The sequence below is a fragment of the Pseudopipra pipra genome, chromosome 1, assembly GCF_036250125.1.
Source record: "Pseudopipra pipra isolate bDixPip1 chromosome 1, bDixPip1.hap1, whole genome shotgun sequence".
Taxonomy (NCBI): Eukaryota; Metazoa; Chordata; class Aves; order Passeriformes; family Pipridae; genus Pseudopipra; species Pseudopipra pipra.
Window position 1 is genome coordinate 117,461,672 of NC_087549.1, and position 15,719 is coordinate 117,477,390.

Consider the following 15,719-nt stretch of genomic DNA (forward strand, 5'->3'; position numbering starts at 1 on the left):
CAGTGTATCTGTATACACAGCGTATCTGTATATCTATATGAATATATGTGTGATTTGATCTATATAAAAGTGCATGCAATAATTGAAACTTTCCTGTCCTGGAAGTTATTTATCCCACACAAGAGTTAAAGTTAGTTGGCAAGACAGAAAATGTGCTTTGTGGCAGACGATATTTCATGAAAAGTTCTTGCAGACACCCAAGTGGTTGGTGGCCATTCAGAACAGTTACCTTCCTGTTACTTATTTGTCTTATAGGTCTTTAAGTCTTCAATATTGAAAAAGTGTGTCTGTTATAAAATAGTAAACATATAAATCATAATGTGATACAAAACAGACCTTCTTTCTGTTTATTTCTGGGTAAAGACTTTGCAACTGTAATGGACAAATGAATTTTTCTTAAATAAATGCAGACCCCTGCAACAGGCTTGATATAATAAGTATCCAGTGTGAATGATCACTGCTTTGGTCTGTATGTGAATTCTCCTTGCAATAGAAGTTTCAGAATTTGCTGCAGCAGCAAGAAACCAGTAATGCAGAATGAGGTCCAGTCAATGAAGAGTGATAATTGTAGTGATCAATAACCGAGTGATTTGTGAAAAGCAGTTGATGACAGTGAGTGTGTGTTGATTCCAGATGTGTTTGTACAGTAGGAGCAAGGCATGCTATAGTGGATAACACTGCTATAGTGCATGGTAAGCCATTCCCATTTGCTTTCTGACAGTGAGTGTTCATTGCAAATGGCATTATTGGGCCAGATTTAAATAGTTTAAATAGTGCTAAGTAGAATAATGAAGATTGTGTCTAAACTAGGGAAATGAGGGTTGGAAGGAGTAGTCTGGAGAGTGTGCAGTGGCTTAGGGAAAGGTCACATGTTCAGTTTGGTTTTAGGCTGTGCTTTTAATAGCATTGCTTATATGCAGTGTTTACTCTTCACGTGACTCTGTGACAAAGATTTCAAATGGATTGCCATAAAAAGGAAGCAAAAGTAAATGAATGTGTATTGAGAGATGTACTTTTTTAACTTGGTTGCCCATAATTTGACAATTTTTCTTCTATTGAAGAAGAAACTTCAGGGAAGAAACATACCTTTCAATATAGAGGTTTACAATTGAAGCAGTAAGCTGATATTTTTTGGTTTTTATTACCTTATAGATCTTCTCTGATATCTTAAACAAACTGATTGGTCACATATGCATTGACTATTCATTTAATGAATTGCAGCTTTGTGAGTCATACACTCAACAATGAAGTTTTAGCTATTGTGTCTTTGTACTTTTTAATCATTAAAGGTTTCCCTTTTCTGATTTTTGTCATATAAGAAGTTCTTACTCATGCAGGTAATCCCATTAAAATTCTCTGAGACTGCTAGTGTGAATAGCCTGGTAGTCTGAGTCTAAATTAATAAAGGAATCTCATTTCTATTCTTCTAGAGTAGAGGTATATCAAACACTGGAAGTGCTTTAAGTGTTCTTTAACCCAAGCTGTAAAAGATACCATAAATTTAAAAAGTGACAGTTTCTATAATACATAGCAAGAACGGCAGAAATTATGGTGACTGCTGAGATGCTGAAATCACTGTATGAATTTCCTTTAGTTGAAAGGAAAATGGAAATCTGGTTCTGCTTTTCTTGCACTGTTTTTATGCCAATGTAATGCCATAGACTTCAGTGTCTGTCCATCAATCTGTACTTCTGACAATGTACTCCCATACGTGTAGGAGTATATTTATCTTACTATTTCAGGAAAACCGATCCAGTTAGATGTCTGGGGTTTTTAGTGCAAAGAGCACCATATTGTAAAGCTCTGTCAATATCTAAGGGTCACTACTATTACTGTATTTAACACTTCTCTAACTTCTCAAAGAAAGCTCATTTAAATCAGTTATGTACATGTAATGAGACCTGCAGTGTTTTAAATGATGGAGTAAATAATTTAAAAAAGCCTTGAAATATTGGTCAATTTAATATTTTGTGGAGTATCCTTTTGTCATAAAATTATGTTTCAAAAAAATCCTGAAAATATCATATATATATTATTCAGCAGTCTTAAATTACTTTTAGTGCTAACAAACATTTTAATGCAAAGTTGAGTTATCATTCTGAAAAATGAAGTAGTTAGGCAAATCCCAGGGATTTTATAAACTTGTTCTACCTTTAATAGAGTTTATAAGCTGCTTCACCTGAATCAGCATGCCTGAAGGAAGAAGCTTCACAAGTCTTCCAGAGCTTTGAATTCTACCATGCATGACTTCTCAGAGGTTTTCAGCATTTTCAGCCTACCCTGTCAGGTTGAGAGACGTTGCAGATGGCCAGTGAAGCTGGAAAGGTTTTATACACTCAGCAGCAGTAGTTTTTGCAGATCACAGTGGTGGAGCTCAGGCTTTCCAAGAGCAGCAGTTCTGGGTCTGCACTATGAGTACTTGCTGCAGAGAAGTGCTGCGGTGAAGGTCTTCCAGAGAAGGTTGGAGTGCATCAGCTATTTTATTTTCTCTGTGCACATGGTATTATTCCCATATTATTTCCTATGATTCATTTTCAGACATACATTCAATCATGGGAGAATGTTTCAGAAATAAGCACTGATGCCTTTTATTTATAAGCAATACATGCTATATAAAGCCTAGTAGAAAAATAACGTGCTGGAATCCTGAAGGTGGACAACATTGCACAGAAAAGATGTATAAAAATATACATATTTCTGCAAAACTGGAAAAAAATCTTTCTTATTTTAGATGACTTTTTTTTTTTTTTAGCATTAATAGGGCACCATCAATGATTGATGTGTTCGATAAGCTCCTGGGCCTCTTTGGAAGTTTTTTAGATTCTGGAAGAGACTCCTGGAATACCTTATACAATCAGTAATTTCAAACAGGGGTTGATTTTTATAAGAAAAGTGAAGTAGCAGTGTCTGCTCTGTAGGGGAGGTATGAGTTCGCAGTCTCTACGTTGTCCATGTTTTCCTATATTTTCATATTTTTATTGCTGAACTGTATATGTCCACATCGCTAATAGCTGACATATCAGAGATCATAGATCAATAAGCACTTACAGAAATAATTTCAAACCTCCCCTTATACTTACCTTAAAAGCTATTTTCATGTGTGTAACTTATAAGAAATATAAGCAAATTTTCCCTGATATGCCCTACCTTCATTTTCCACACAATTCAGCAGAGCAGTGAATTACACTCATGGGAAAGTAATGCAAGGAAAAAGTTAGTGCAATAAATATCTCATTAACCAATAGGTCCTCTTAGGTCCTGATATTTTATGATAGATTTTCCTGGATTTACACATACCCTGGGATGTACACATATCCTGGCACATACACATACCCTGTGGGATTATAGCAATCATGCCTTGAAAATATATTTGCATTCACTAATAGTGAATCACCTGAATTTATCCCAAATAAAAAATAAATCATGCCAGTTTCTCTATTCAGTAATTAGATTCCTTTTGCACATTTTTATTTTTGATGCATAAGCATTTCTATAAATGCATTACAATCTGGGTACTGTGATGAAAAGGTTATTAGAAATGTGACACAGACCGATAGTCTTTGTGTTAAAATAATTCCCCAGCTGCATAAGTAAGGCTCTGCATTGTCCTTGTGTGACTGTAACAAAAGATTTTAGCTGCTGATCTAGGACACTGTGTCATCCCAAGGAAACATGAATAGGTCCAGATCTCCCAATTTGTCTTTCAGATTTTTTTACCAGTATATGTCCAGGATAGTTTGATTTGCTAGGCATTATTTTTAGATCCCTAATATTGATGAAGAGATTGAGGTAAATTTACAGTTGACATGTAAAAATATTATATCAGCCTTGGAGACAATAATAAACACATTGTTTGTCAAGCCATGAGAGAGAATATATTAAGTTCTATATAGTATGTTTATATTTCTCAACTAAAACTGTAAAAGCTACCCCAAAAAAACACATGCTGTAAACTAGCAGAAATTATATTCATATTGCCATGAATATACTACCAAATGCATCCTCTTTTTTAAAGAAAGGGCAATCCAAATGTTGAAGATTAAGATCAATGACAATAACTTTCACATAAATGTGCAAAAACATCTGCTAACCTTTCCAATCACAACAGACTTTCACCTTGATATGTTTGTATTGCTTGGAAAATGATCTCCTCTCCATTAAATTCAACATTAAATGGCCCAGTGGGTGTAATGAAGCAATAACATAGCAAAAAAATAAAAGCCCTAAAAAAGCGCTTTAGCCGTAAATGCTACCAGAGCTACCTGAATGTTTTATAATGAGAAGATAATATGAAAAAAAGTTTCCTTTTGTGAAAATACGACATAGGTGCTAATTCCTCAAGTTAGGTTTTTTTTTTGTTTGTTTTGTTTTGTTTTTTTTTAACAAAAGTGTTTGTAGAAGTGCACTTACAGGAAGGCAAAAGTAAAATCATTTGTTTGATCTGGAAATTTCTTCCTCAAGATAACTGTTTGAAGCACTAACATTGCTCTTTGGGTCTTCTAAGTTTCTTGTGTTTTAAATGTCTTTTGTTTAAAAATATCCACACAATAGTTCCCTGAAACTGAAGTATAACCAAAAGGAGGGGGAGACTTCTAACTTTTGGCATCTAATTGTTTTTTTATGTGGTAAACATTGGTGTTTCCTCGGACCACAGAGGGTTTTGAGAAATCTAATCATAGAAATCTGGAAATACTTAGAAATTTTCTTTCAAACTACAAGAAAATAATAATTTCTAAAATTTCTTATATTAAAAAAAAAAAAAGGAAAAGAAACACAGACTTCTGACACTCCTGCTGAATTGAAAAGAAAAAAAAATCAGAATTTTGATTATCCCTGGATTTTAGCCTTTAATTTCTTCTTCCTCAGCATCACTACATTTATTGCCAATTTATTTTATTTCATGTCTGATGGCTGCATTTTTTTGTGCATAGCAAAGATTTTAGGGCTTGAACTGCTTTTCTGAAAATAATCGTTCTTTATTCTGTATTGTTAGTTTTTTTGGGGGAAGTGGTGGTTGGTTTTTTGTTTGTTTGTTTGTTTAAAAAAAAAAAGGAATTCCCACAGAATTTATTCATGTGGCTTGCCTTTTAATTCTTTTTCTGTTTCATTTTGTAGATTTATTTTCATCAGCATATTGCTAAAATACTTAACCTCAAAAGAAAATAAAAAGTGACTGTGTGTCTACAGAGATAACCTGTCAACAAACTAGTCACAAACACTGACTGAAACTTAATTTTAAAAATTGTCTACTTGGATCCAGTGGTAGTTAGTGATTGTGTTGGAGTGTTAAAAATGGAACTTACTTGTCTGCAAAAACGAGTTGCTCATTTTGCCCAAACAGCTGTTCATGCTCTTGCTTTTTGCTGAGGTAAAAATTTGACTGAATATTTAGAAAAACTAAAGATATTTAAGGTGGAAAATGGCACTTATAGAATATCTGGGTGACAGGTTGTAGGCTGATTTCACACCTGGGAGTTAATCCAGAGAGACTGAAAGAAGTGATTTTTGTCTATGAAATCAAAAGTGATATTCTTGTATCAGAAACAGTGAGGCCAGCAGGAGTAGGGAAGTGATCATCCCCCTGTACTCAGTACTGGTGAGGCCACACCTCGAATCCTGTGTTCACGTTGGGTTCCCTCCGCTATAAAAAAGGCATTAAGGTGCTGGAGTGTGTCCAGAGAAGGTCAACAAAGCTGGTGAAGGAGCATGTCTGTTGAGGAGCAGCTGAGGGAGCTGAGATTATTCAGTTTGGAGAAAAGGAGAATAAGGGGGGACCTTATTGCTCTCTACAATTATCTGTAAGGAGGATGTAGCGAGGTGAGGATCCTTCTCTTCTCCCAAGTGACAAGTGACAGATGTCCTCAAGTTGTGCCAGCAGAGGTTTAAACTGGATATTAGGAAAAATTTCTTCACTGAAAGGGCTGTCCAGCATTGGAACAGGCTGCCCAGGGAAGTGGTGGAGTCACTGTCCTTGGAGTTATTTAAAAGATTTGTGGATTTGGCAACTAGGGACGTGGTTTAGTGGTGGCTTGGCAGTGCAGGGTTAATGCTTGGACTTGATGGTCTTAACAATCTTTTCCAACCTAAATTATTTTGTGATTCTAATTCCCTATTCTATTTTTCTCCTTCCCTTTAAAATTTGTACTGACCGCCTATTTTCTCAGAAGTATTGCTAAAAACAAGGTTTTTTCTAGCAGAGGCAGTCTGAATTACAATCGGATGCTTCTGTCCCTTCTTTTTGAGCCCAGTCAACTCTGAATGCTGTTGACAGGAGTTTTGAGGCTGTGAGTACAATTTCCAAATGTGGAAATGAAGAATATGGAAAAAATAATGCACTTCAGGTTGCTTGACAACAACAAATTTTCTTGGTAAGCAGAGCCCTTATAGCTTTGCTAGCTATGCCATTTACCAGGTTAATTACTGCCTCATGTACAAGGTCTGTACCATAAAATACTGTTGGTGGAGAGGGAGATGATGAAACTCAAACTGCTCCCCTTACCTGCATGGGAAGAGTATCCCTTCGGACCTGGGTACCAGACATGCAGCTGAACCCGTGTATTTATTTGGCCCTATTTTATGCAAAAATCTTTGTTTTCACAAGGACCATTTCTGAAAACAGATTGAATGCAAAGTAAATGAGGGAGTTTTCATGGCTTTTAAGTCATCACAGTAGCGCTTCTCAGATTTTAGAAGCTAATGTTTGCAAATTAATTATTTGTCCTTTAAATAGTTCCAAACCACCCGAAGTGCTCCATTATGTTAGCACAGGCTTGAGAAATAGATATGTATTACTAGCTAATTGAATAACATATGGTGTTGATTAGTGCTTAGTTCTTTTTATAGAACTCAATTAAAAAACTGACTGCAGTATATTCTGAGACTATGAGATGTCTGTTGGTTGCTTCTGGCACAAGGGAACTGCTGAACCAAGAAATTATGAACTTTTTCTGTTTAGTCCATCTATAAGTTCTTTTAGGATCTCGTGGTGCATGTGGCTGTGATGGGATATAGGCCAGGGTTTGCTCATTTGCTGCAGTATTGAAATGCAGCCTTTCCCGAAAGATTTAAGTGCTCTCCCAGCAGAGCAAAACAAAAGCCCAGGCTTTTATTTTCTGTGCTATTGCTCAAGATATACAAATATAAAATGAGCCTCTTTCAAATGGATAAATATCTATTCTTATAGAATTCAGTTTGCAGAGATGTATTTCTTAGGAAGAGTCTCAGGACATAGACTCAATCTCATTTTACCTTATTCCAACATGTGAGGAAAACCTGACTTTATTTCTTTCACTTGATGCACTTTTTCTTTAAGAGATTATTTTCCTCTTAAACTTCACAAAAATCACCTGAGATGATGATGATTATGATTTTCTTATTACTCACACGGATGATTGAAATGGTATAACAGCTAGCAGCAGCCATCAGACTGGGAGGAGCTGGAAGGATATGGAGAAACAATAAACAAGAAAATAAGATGTTTCTCTCCCTGACTTATCTTTTTTTTTTCCTCCTAAGATACCTCTTCCACTGTATATTGTGTGGAATTTTTATAGAGAAAATTTGGTAAATAGTTGCTTCAAATGTGATGTCATCTGCACTGTATGAGGCAGATAGCAAGAAAAAATACTGACTTTTATCTACAGTTTTGTCACTGACTAGTAATTTAGCTCTTGGGTGTATGACCTGACAAACTCTTCCTTGCTTTTTAAAAGCAAGTGATTATTCTTGCAGTCCAAAAACTCATAGTAGAAAAGCCTCCCAACAGTGTAAAATTACCTAATGCATATATTCTCCAGATTTTCACATCAAATTTTATTATATACCATTTTGTATTTAAATTTAATCTAAAAGGCTCAGAATAAAGGAGGTGCTGAAAAATCAATTGTTTTCTAAAAAGCATTTCAGATCCCAGTAGATTCCCATTCCACAGTAGCTCTTCCACTGAAATGACGTTCGTTCATCCATCCAGAGAAAACAGATGAGTCCTGCAGCGTATCCTGAAGGTTACTCGGGTCATTTGGGAGGGAGCTGTGTTTCAGAGATGCAGTGCTTTCACCGTGAGTGACCTTTCAAGGCTTTGCTGTTGTTAGTCCTTCTCGTTGTATGTTTGTAACTGCCACAGCAGTGATGTGCAGAATAGACCATTCATGACCTAAATCGCTCTGGGCTCAAAAACAGGAGCAGGTACAACCGTGATCAAAAACAGAACCTACAGAGTTGGGATCACATCATCCAGTGATAATGGGGGTTGAAGCAGCAAAAGCTACTTTATTTTTGTATTGACGATCCTTCCCCCAGGCTGCCCTGCTCCCCTCCCCCTCCATATATAAAATAGATGGCAATATGATCATTTTAAACCTCTCCCAGGAACAAATTTCTAGAGCCAACATTTTGTCCAGTGAGGTCAATTAAAGGTTGCAAAGGCAAGTTAGCTGTCACTGTCTTTTTGGTAAAGATATCACGAGTACCCAATGCAGCAGGGAGTTTCAAGTAGCATACTGGGTAAATAGGAAGACCTTAGCATAGAGATACCAGTTTTTGGAAGGCTCCTGTCACAAAGATTGGCTCACAGTGTGAAAGAGATTCTTAAATGCTGATGCAAAGATGACCCTGCTACCATGGCTTTCATCAGCTGGTAATGTCCCATCACCTGAAAGACAGAGCACCAAATTTATGATGTTTGAAAAGATATGAAGAGTCCAGTTATTACCGGAGGTGCTTTTTTGTGTAGCATGCCAGTAACGTTCCCCTAATATGTGAAAACTGACTAGATGATGACTGGAGAGAGGATGTTGATAAGTGATCAATCTTTCTCTCTTTTTCTCTTTTTTTTTTTTCTTTTTCTTTTTTAAACATTGCACTAACAGCATTTTCTTCAAAGCAGCTGATATCTGTTGTTATCAGTTGATATCTCAAAACTGAGTATTATCATTATTACCTGCAAAATTCAGTCCGTTTAACGTTTGGAGAGCTGTTATGACAGGCAGAGCAAGATTCATCCTGTCTAACTTTACATCTACAGCACAGACATCTGCAAAGGAAGAGGAATAAATGTTTCTGAGAAAAAACACTCGAGTTTATGATTTAGTCTGTGTCGTAGTGAGATGACTCTCCATAGGCCTTCTTGGTGGCTCTGCAGTAACTGCAGAGTCTAGGGATGAGTAGCTGAAATGCAAACATCTGCATATTTGATGATTGCTACTTAAATGTTTTTCACAGTTTTGAAAAGAAATATTAAAAATTCCTGAATATTGTAATTAGTGAACTTTTGTCCTTAATACCCTGTCCATATTTTCTATCCTTCATCTTGTACAGGAATGTATTTGTTGTAGCAGCCTGTTGGGAAGTAGACAAGGAGATGTTCTTTAAGATCTGCAGAATCATAGGAAGATTTGGGTTGGAAGGAATCCTAAGGATCACCTAGTTGCAACCCTCCTGCCATAGGCAGGAAACCTTTCATTAGACCAAGTTAAGCAAAGCCCCAACCAGCCTGGCCTTGAACGTCTCCAGGGATGGGGAGTCCACAGTCTTTCTGGGCAACCTGTTCCAGTGCCTCACCACACTTGTAATAAGGAAATCTTCCCCAATATCTAATTTAAAAGTATGCTACTTCAGTTTAAGGCCATTCCTCCCTTTCCTGTCACTACAGGCTCTTGTGAAAAGTCCCTCTTGAGCCTCCTTGTAAGCTCCCCTTCAGGTACTGGAAGTTTTCTCCAAGGTTCCCCTGAAACCTTCTCTTCTCCAGGCTGAACTGGGTCATTCATCCATGACAAGAGGTCTGCATTCAATGCAGCTGACTTAAGTACATTGTGGTCTCTTATTCTGGGATTCATATCCTCTTTTGGCCTCCTGAATGTACCCAACACATTTGAGTATTACGTACAGAGAGTCAAAGTCACAGTGACTGGTATAGTTCTATGATGGTAAGATAGTTTGGTAACAGAACAATTAGTTGTAATACAAATGAGCAAATTTTCCTTTCAATACTCTTGAATAGAAAGCAGCTAAAAAGGTAAGGATTGTTTCATGGGAAGGATGTGATTTCTAATCCCTTACATTCAAGCACATTTAAGAAGAGAAATCCCCAGGCAGTAGCTTTGTTATCTAAGCCAGCAAACACCACGAATTATAGCTGTGTTGGTTTTCCACATGGGACAGTTTTCTACTTCACAAAGCTATAATGTCGTGCAAAGTTCATTTTACTGGTAAGCAACATTGAGCCAAAATTGAGTTCAGAGCCCCAGGGAAAATAAATGTAGGCATTTATCCAGAGTGCTATTTAAATTGGCTTGGAATTTTGATATCTTGGTCGCATTTCTAGTTCACTGCAGGCTTCATTAGGGCCCCTAAAATTGAGAAGCTATCTTTCTTTTAGGGGAGGGAAAAGGTTATCTGCAAAACTTATGATTTTAAAAGATACATAGCCAGTACAGTCAAGATGAACTCTATAATACGATGGCTGGGAAAGAGGGTTTTCATTTAAAGCCTATCTATTTTCATGTAGGATCAAACCAATAAGACACTGACAGCAATTAAAAATTGCTTTTGAAATGAAGATTATAATGTTTTCTTTTAAACATATTCAGTGCAATTTTCCAGTAGGATAAACTAAGCATTTTTTCCCTTGTCTTCATCAATCAAAATTGCCGCCTAAACATTTCATTCCAGAAAACAGAAGTATGCAATGATGCATTCATGAGCTGAACACCTGCTGCTCTCATGAAGTAGACTGTATCCATGTTGGTTTAAACAGTGGTGGATCTTTAGAAGATTTTATGAATTTGATTTATTTTTTCCCGCATTTCTTTAAAAATAATAGTTGGAGTGCTAAATTGTATTTTAAAAGTATGTCAGCAAATTATACTCAGATATCTCCCCCTTCTTTATCCCTTGATATCTTTATGTACTTGTCCATTAAGAAATATTGTAAAAATTACTCAGGATGTTTTAATCCTAAACTATTTCTGTTTTTACAAATTTTTTTTGTCTTCACGTTTGGAATTTTTTTTTCTCAAACCAATCAATTTGTGTCCAATCAAGATACTTATTACTGCTGTGTAATGCTAAATTTACAGCAAGTGGTTTGCACAGGTGTGTAATATTTCACCCTAGTCCTTTAGCAGTTCCATCATATATTCAGAAATCACTGTATATCTGTAAAGGAAATGGACTGTAGTATAAAATGTATTTCTAAAACTTCTGTTTTCCTAATTGTTACTTAGACTCAGTTTTGCAGCTTTAATGCCATCACAGCTTTCTAATGAAAGCACGTGGTAGATGCTCAAATCACTTTTTTCCACAGTAGAATTTCTGTTATCATTTTATTGTGCCTTTGTCAAGTGTGCATTTTGTGATTCGTTTTCTGGAATGAGATTAGAATGCAAGACAGATGCTATATGCCAAAAATAAGATTCTCATGGATTAGGCTGTGTTGACTGGAATATTAGAGGGATGTAATAACATGCTAATTCGCTTTATTAAGCTCCCAGCCTATCTGTGTAGACGTTTCAAAAGGAATTAGACATATGTGCAGATAGTGTACACTGTTTACTTTACTAGATTATATTTGCTTACAAAGTTTTATGTCTTGGTTGGAAAATCTGTTTTATTACAGTAATCTCATGTCTATATGGTTAGCACTATATGTCTAGAGATATATTGTAATTTTTAATTCATACTGCTCTCTAGTGGGGAATGCTTTCAATGCAAAAGATTATATATATATTAATGTACAGCATGTATATAAACTGGGATTACTGAAAAGTTACTGTCATCTAGAGCAATTCAGTAAAACTAGTGCTATTGTGTTAGCATTTTAATTCTTGTACTGCTTTGATTAAAGACTGAATTTATTAATTTAAAAATATTTTAGACAGATGAATCTTTGGCGTGAACAGTATCCCCAGCAAACTCCAGAAGGCTGAGAGGTTGGTAGACTGATGATACTTCCTCAGGAGAAACCTCCTCCTTCCATTAGGAAAAATATGTTATAAATCTGCTATTGAAAAAACTCAGGTTTTCTGCTAAGCTTCCACAGTCTCATAGGGGACAGTTTTGATTTGTCTGTAAAAGTTCCTGTCATCACTGTTGGTATAATAACCCTGCTTTTAATAAATAACTACTTTTATGCTGATTTTCTTTTCCTCTTTAATTTTGCTTTGGAAAGAATTATTTAGCCTGCTTTCTCACCGCTTGCTTTCAACAGCTACAATCCTAGATAAGAGTTGACTATACACAAAAGCTGAAATAATACTGACAGAACTAGTGGAGTGAGTTTTAATCTACAGCAAATGCAGAGCTCCTCTCAGACCTGTGTCTGTACTTTCTTAAATGAAATGGGATTTAGTTAGCATAAAAGAGCACAATGTTAATTAGATAGCAAACAAATCAGAAAACTGAAATTGAAACTGATTTGAGCATTGGAAGATTTTATATTTGAATCTTTAGATAAAGTTGTCTTTATGACTTGATCAGAAAGCAATAAGTGTCTTTAAATCCTTGTAAGGTCTGGCAAAAAGTTTAGTTGATGAAATTTAAAACATTTAAAGCTATCTGAAGAATGATTTGCAGTATTTTGGTGTTATCAGACCCAAATCTGAAGGCTTGTTTAGACTCGTTTTTTTATGCTGAACCTTGTTTGGATCTGGTATTTAAAAGACATCTGTAGCCCATTTTCTTGCATTGCTTTAATAATCTTTTTTGTTTCTAGGTTGACTGATTTGTCAGTTAGACACCAAATAGTATCATCCTATTTAAGGCTGCAGTAATTTTTTCACTCGAAGTGTAGATTAGATTCTTCGTCTAGACCTTCATTTATTCACTAAGTCTAGGAGAACAAGCACTTTAAACATTTATATGGTATAGAAAGGTCTCATCAAAATGCTAAGTTGGTATAACATTTTGCACTTCTTGAATAGTAAATTAGGTTTGCAATGTGCAGAGCATTCCTTCCCCTGTGCCATTTCTGCTCATTTTTAATCACAGAAGCTCTTGTTTACATTGGTTTCACTTGAAGTTCTGCAGATGGGATTATCTTCTCAATTCTGTAGTCGTTACTGTCTGGTATTAGCTGAATCTAAGTTAACTATCCTTCAATTATAGCCCTGGGAGGCTAAGATAAGAAACTAATAGAACATGTTTATTTGTCTTTGAACTACTTTAAATGAGAAAAATTATGAAATTATTAGATTTGTGCTTGAAAGCATTCAAAGGAAGTGGAGAGGAGATGACTGGGGTTGCTAAATAATAAACTCAAGGGTGAGGTCTGTGCATTTAAGCTTACTGAACTAATATATAAGGGAGGGTATTTTTTCTTCTGTTAATTGTACCTCCTCCCCCTTTTTTTTTCCACTGGCTGCAGGACTGTTTCTGTCACATTTTTTCAGCTACTGCACCGTGTTTTTAGCCTTTCTTAAATGATTTATCACAGAGGGGCCACACCCATGCCTGATGGGCTCAGCTTTGTGCACGTGGCTGTGAAGTTAAGTTACATAGCAGAACTAAAAAACATGTACAGAAAGCAAAATATGTGAGTGGAAATATAGTGTTGTAATATAAAATGCAAAAAAATATTTTCTGCCTTTTAGTGGTTTGCAGATTATAGCTATCTTGTGTGTATTATTTTGTATTACTCATCAATTTTCTCTCTTATGTTTTTTCCCATCCCAGAAAATATGAAGAAGCCATGGAGCCCCGATTTACCAGTTGATAACCAGTCATACAATTCAGATTTCTCATCTATCCCAGACAGGGAAGGTGAGAAAGATTTAGCACCTGAGGGCACCGAAGAAAAGAAGGAGAGAGAAAAGAAACACACCAATTTCACTTTGTGTAGTGTTTGTAACATTCAGCTGAACTCTGCTGCTCAGGCACAAATCCACTACAATGGCAAATCCCATCAGAAGAGGTTAAAACAGCTAAGCAACGGAAATCTCAAAAGTGATAATGGTAAGCATTATAATATATGTACCTTTGCCATGTTTTAACCTGAGAATTGCAGCAATGTGCACTAACATTAAATGCTTTTTATTCAGATAACAAATTCTTTGAAGTTAAGGCAAAGGCTTTTGGTGACTTCAGAGTGCTTGAGGTCATCCCTAGCATGAGCATCTGGCAAATAGCTAAATGTGTGCTATCTGTGTTCTGTTTTATATTTTGTTTACATGATGATGTTTATTCATATTCTTTCTCATTTCATTTGCATTTTGATGGTTTTCAGCATAATCAGTGATATTTCATATTTCAGTCTACTAGAAAGGTTATACTTGTTAGGGGTGTGTTTGCTTTTAATGAATGTAAGGTGGCTGTGAAATAAATTGAAACAAATACATTACACAGAACAAATACATTCCCAAATTCATTTCACTTTAGCTTGACCGAAGTCAAACAGAGATGGAACAAAGGTTATTTTGATTGTAATTGACTTCATTGGCAGCTTTGAGCATTTTGCAGTAGGTGACATTATTTTCCTATCATCAGAATGAATTGTGCACCTCAAAGAAAAACACATTTGTGGTTTTGTGTATTAAAGCAGATTAGATAGTAGAAGCAAATGATGGTCCCTGACAAGAAAATACAGATTACTATGTTGTAATTTTCTTAGTTTCATAACAGGTAGTACTCAACGTTGCTGTACCATGTGTAGAGCTGTACTGCATTGTTCTGTCTGTTTCTGTCAGAGAAATGATTGTCTTAATATTATGTATTTAGGACTTTCAGACTTACTTTCTCCAGATCACACATGTTGCTCAATACTTTGTGCCATGAGTTGCTTCCTGCCCCACCTGCAGAAGGATATGCAAAACAATAATCCTTAGATAGAACTTCATATTATTATTATAGTAATCTGTGCTTTGTCCTGGGTTTAAGAGTGGGGAATAACATTGATATGTTGCCAAAGTATGTTGGATGTGAGTGCTTTTCTGTTTTTGAGATGTTGCTCATTTTCATAAAAATAAAACAATAAAACAAACAACGTCCCCATAACATTGAATAACATAATTAATTTTGTCTTTAAGTGGCAGGTTTTGGCACTGTTTGGTATTCAGGTTTAGGGAAAAATACTACTACTGTCAGTAGGAGCTGTGGAAATGCATAAAGAAAGATTGATTTCCTAATTGATTAAAGGTGCAATATGGTTATCCAAAAATGCATTCTTTATAAAATCAAATAAACACAATCTAATGTCATTGCTATCTATGGTTAAGGAGAAATTGTGTTATCGTTATTATTAGCACAACAAGTTTGCTAATGATAGAAAGTGTTTTTCTGCAGTTCATTTTTCCACTTTAATCCATGATAATGAAAGCATTAGTAATTAAGCAATGCTGAAATTAGTATCAAAGAGCTTCAATTACGCTTCAGCATTTATATTCTGGAGAGGCTCAAACTAGCAGTATAGCAGCATATTTCTTATTTCCTCCTTAAAAGTATCCCTGTGTCATGTGTAGCTGCACCCATTTGCAGTCAGAAAATAGCTGATTGACTATCTTGTTCTTTCTTTCAAAGTGCAACTATTTTGGGGGATTATCTGAAACTCGAGGATTTTCAAATCTGGTAGATCTTCGAGTATCATCAAAAGTAGCTCTCCACTGAGCGGATAATGTAGGGTAGAGCACAAGGAAGTGATTTTTCCCATGTGACCAAGTTTAGATCTTTTAAACTGAATATTATAAAGGAAAGGGAGACCAATATTAAATATTTCTTGCTAAAAGTTAGAA

At 35.7% G+C, this 15,719-nt stretch overlaps 1 protein-coding gene across 2 annotated transcripts in view; it reads left to right on the forward strand.

Annotated features, from left to right (window-relative positions):
- The window catches only part of ZNF385D (zinc finger protein 385D), a 404,459-nt gene that overhangs the window by 70,621 nt on the left and 318,119 nt on the right, over positions 1–15,719 (forward strand). For both annotated transcript variants that reach the window (XM_064673182.1, XM_064673190.1), the window contains exon 2: positions 13,669–13,947. In XM_064673182.1, the coding sequence (XP_064529252.1) occupies positions 13,669–13,947 (279 nt within the window). The remainder of the gene's footprint in view (positions 1–13,668; positions 13,948–15,719) is intronic.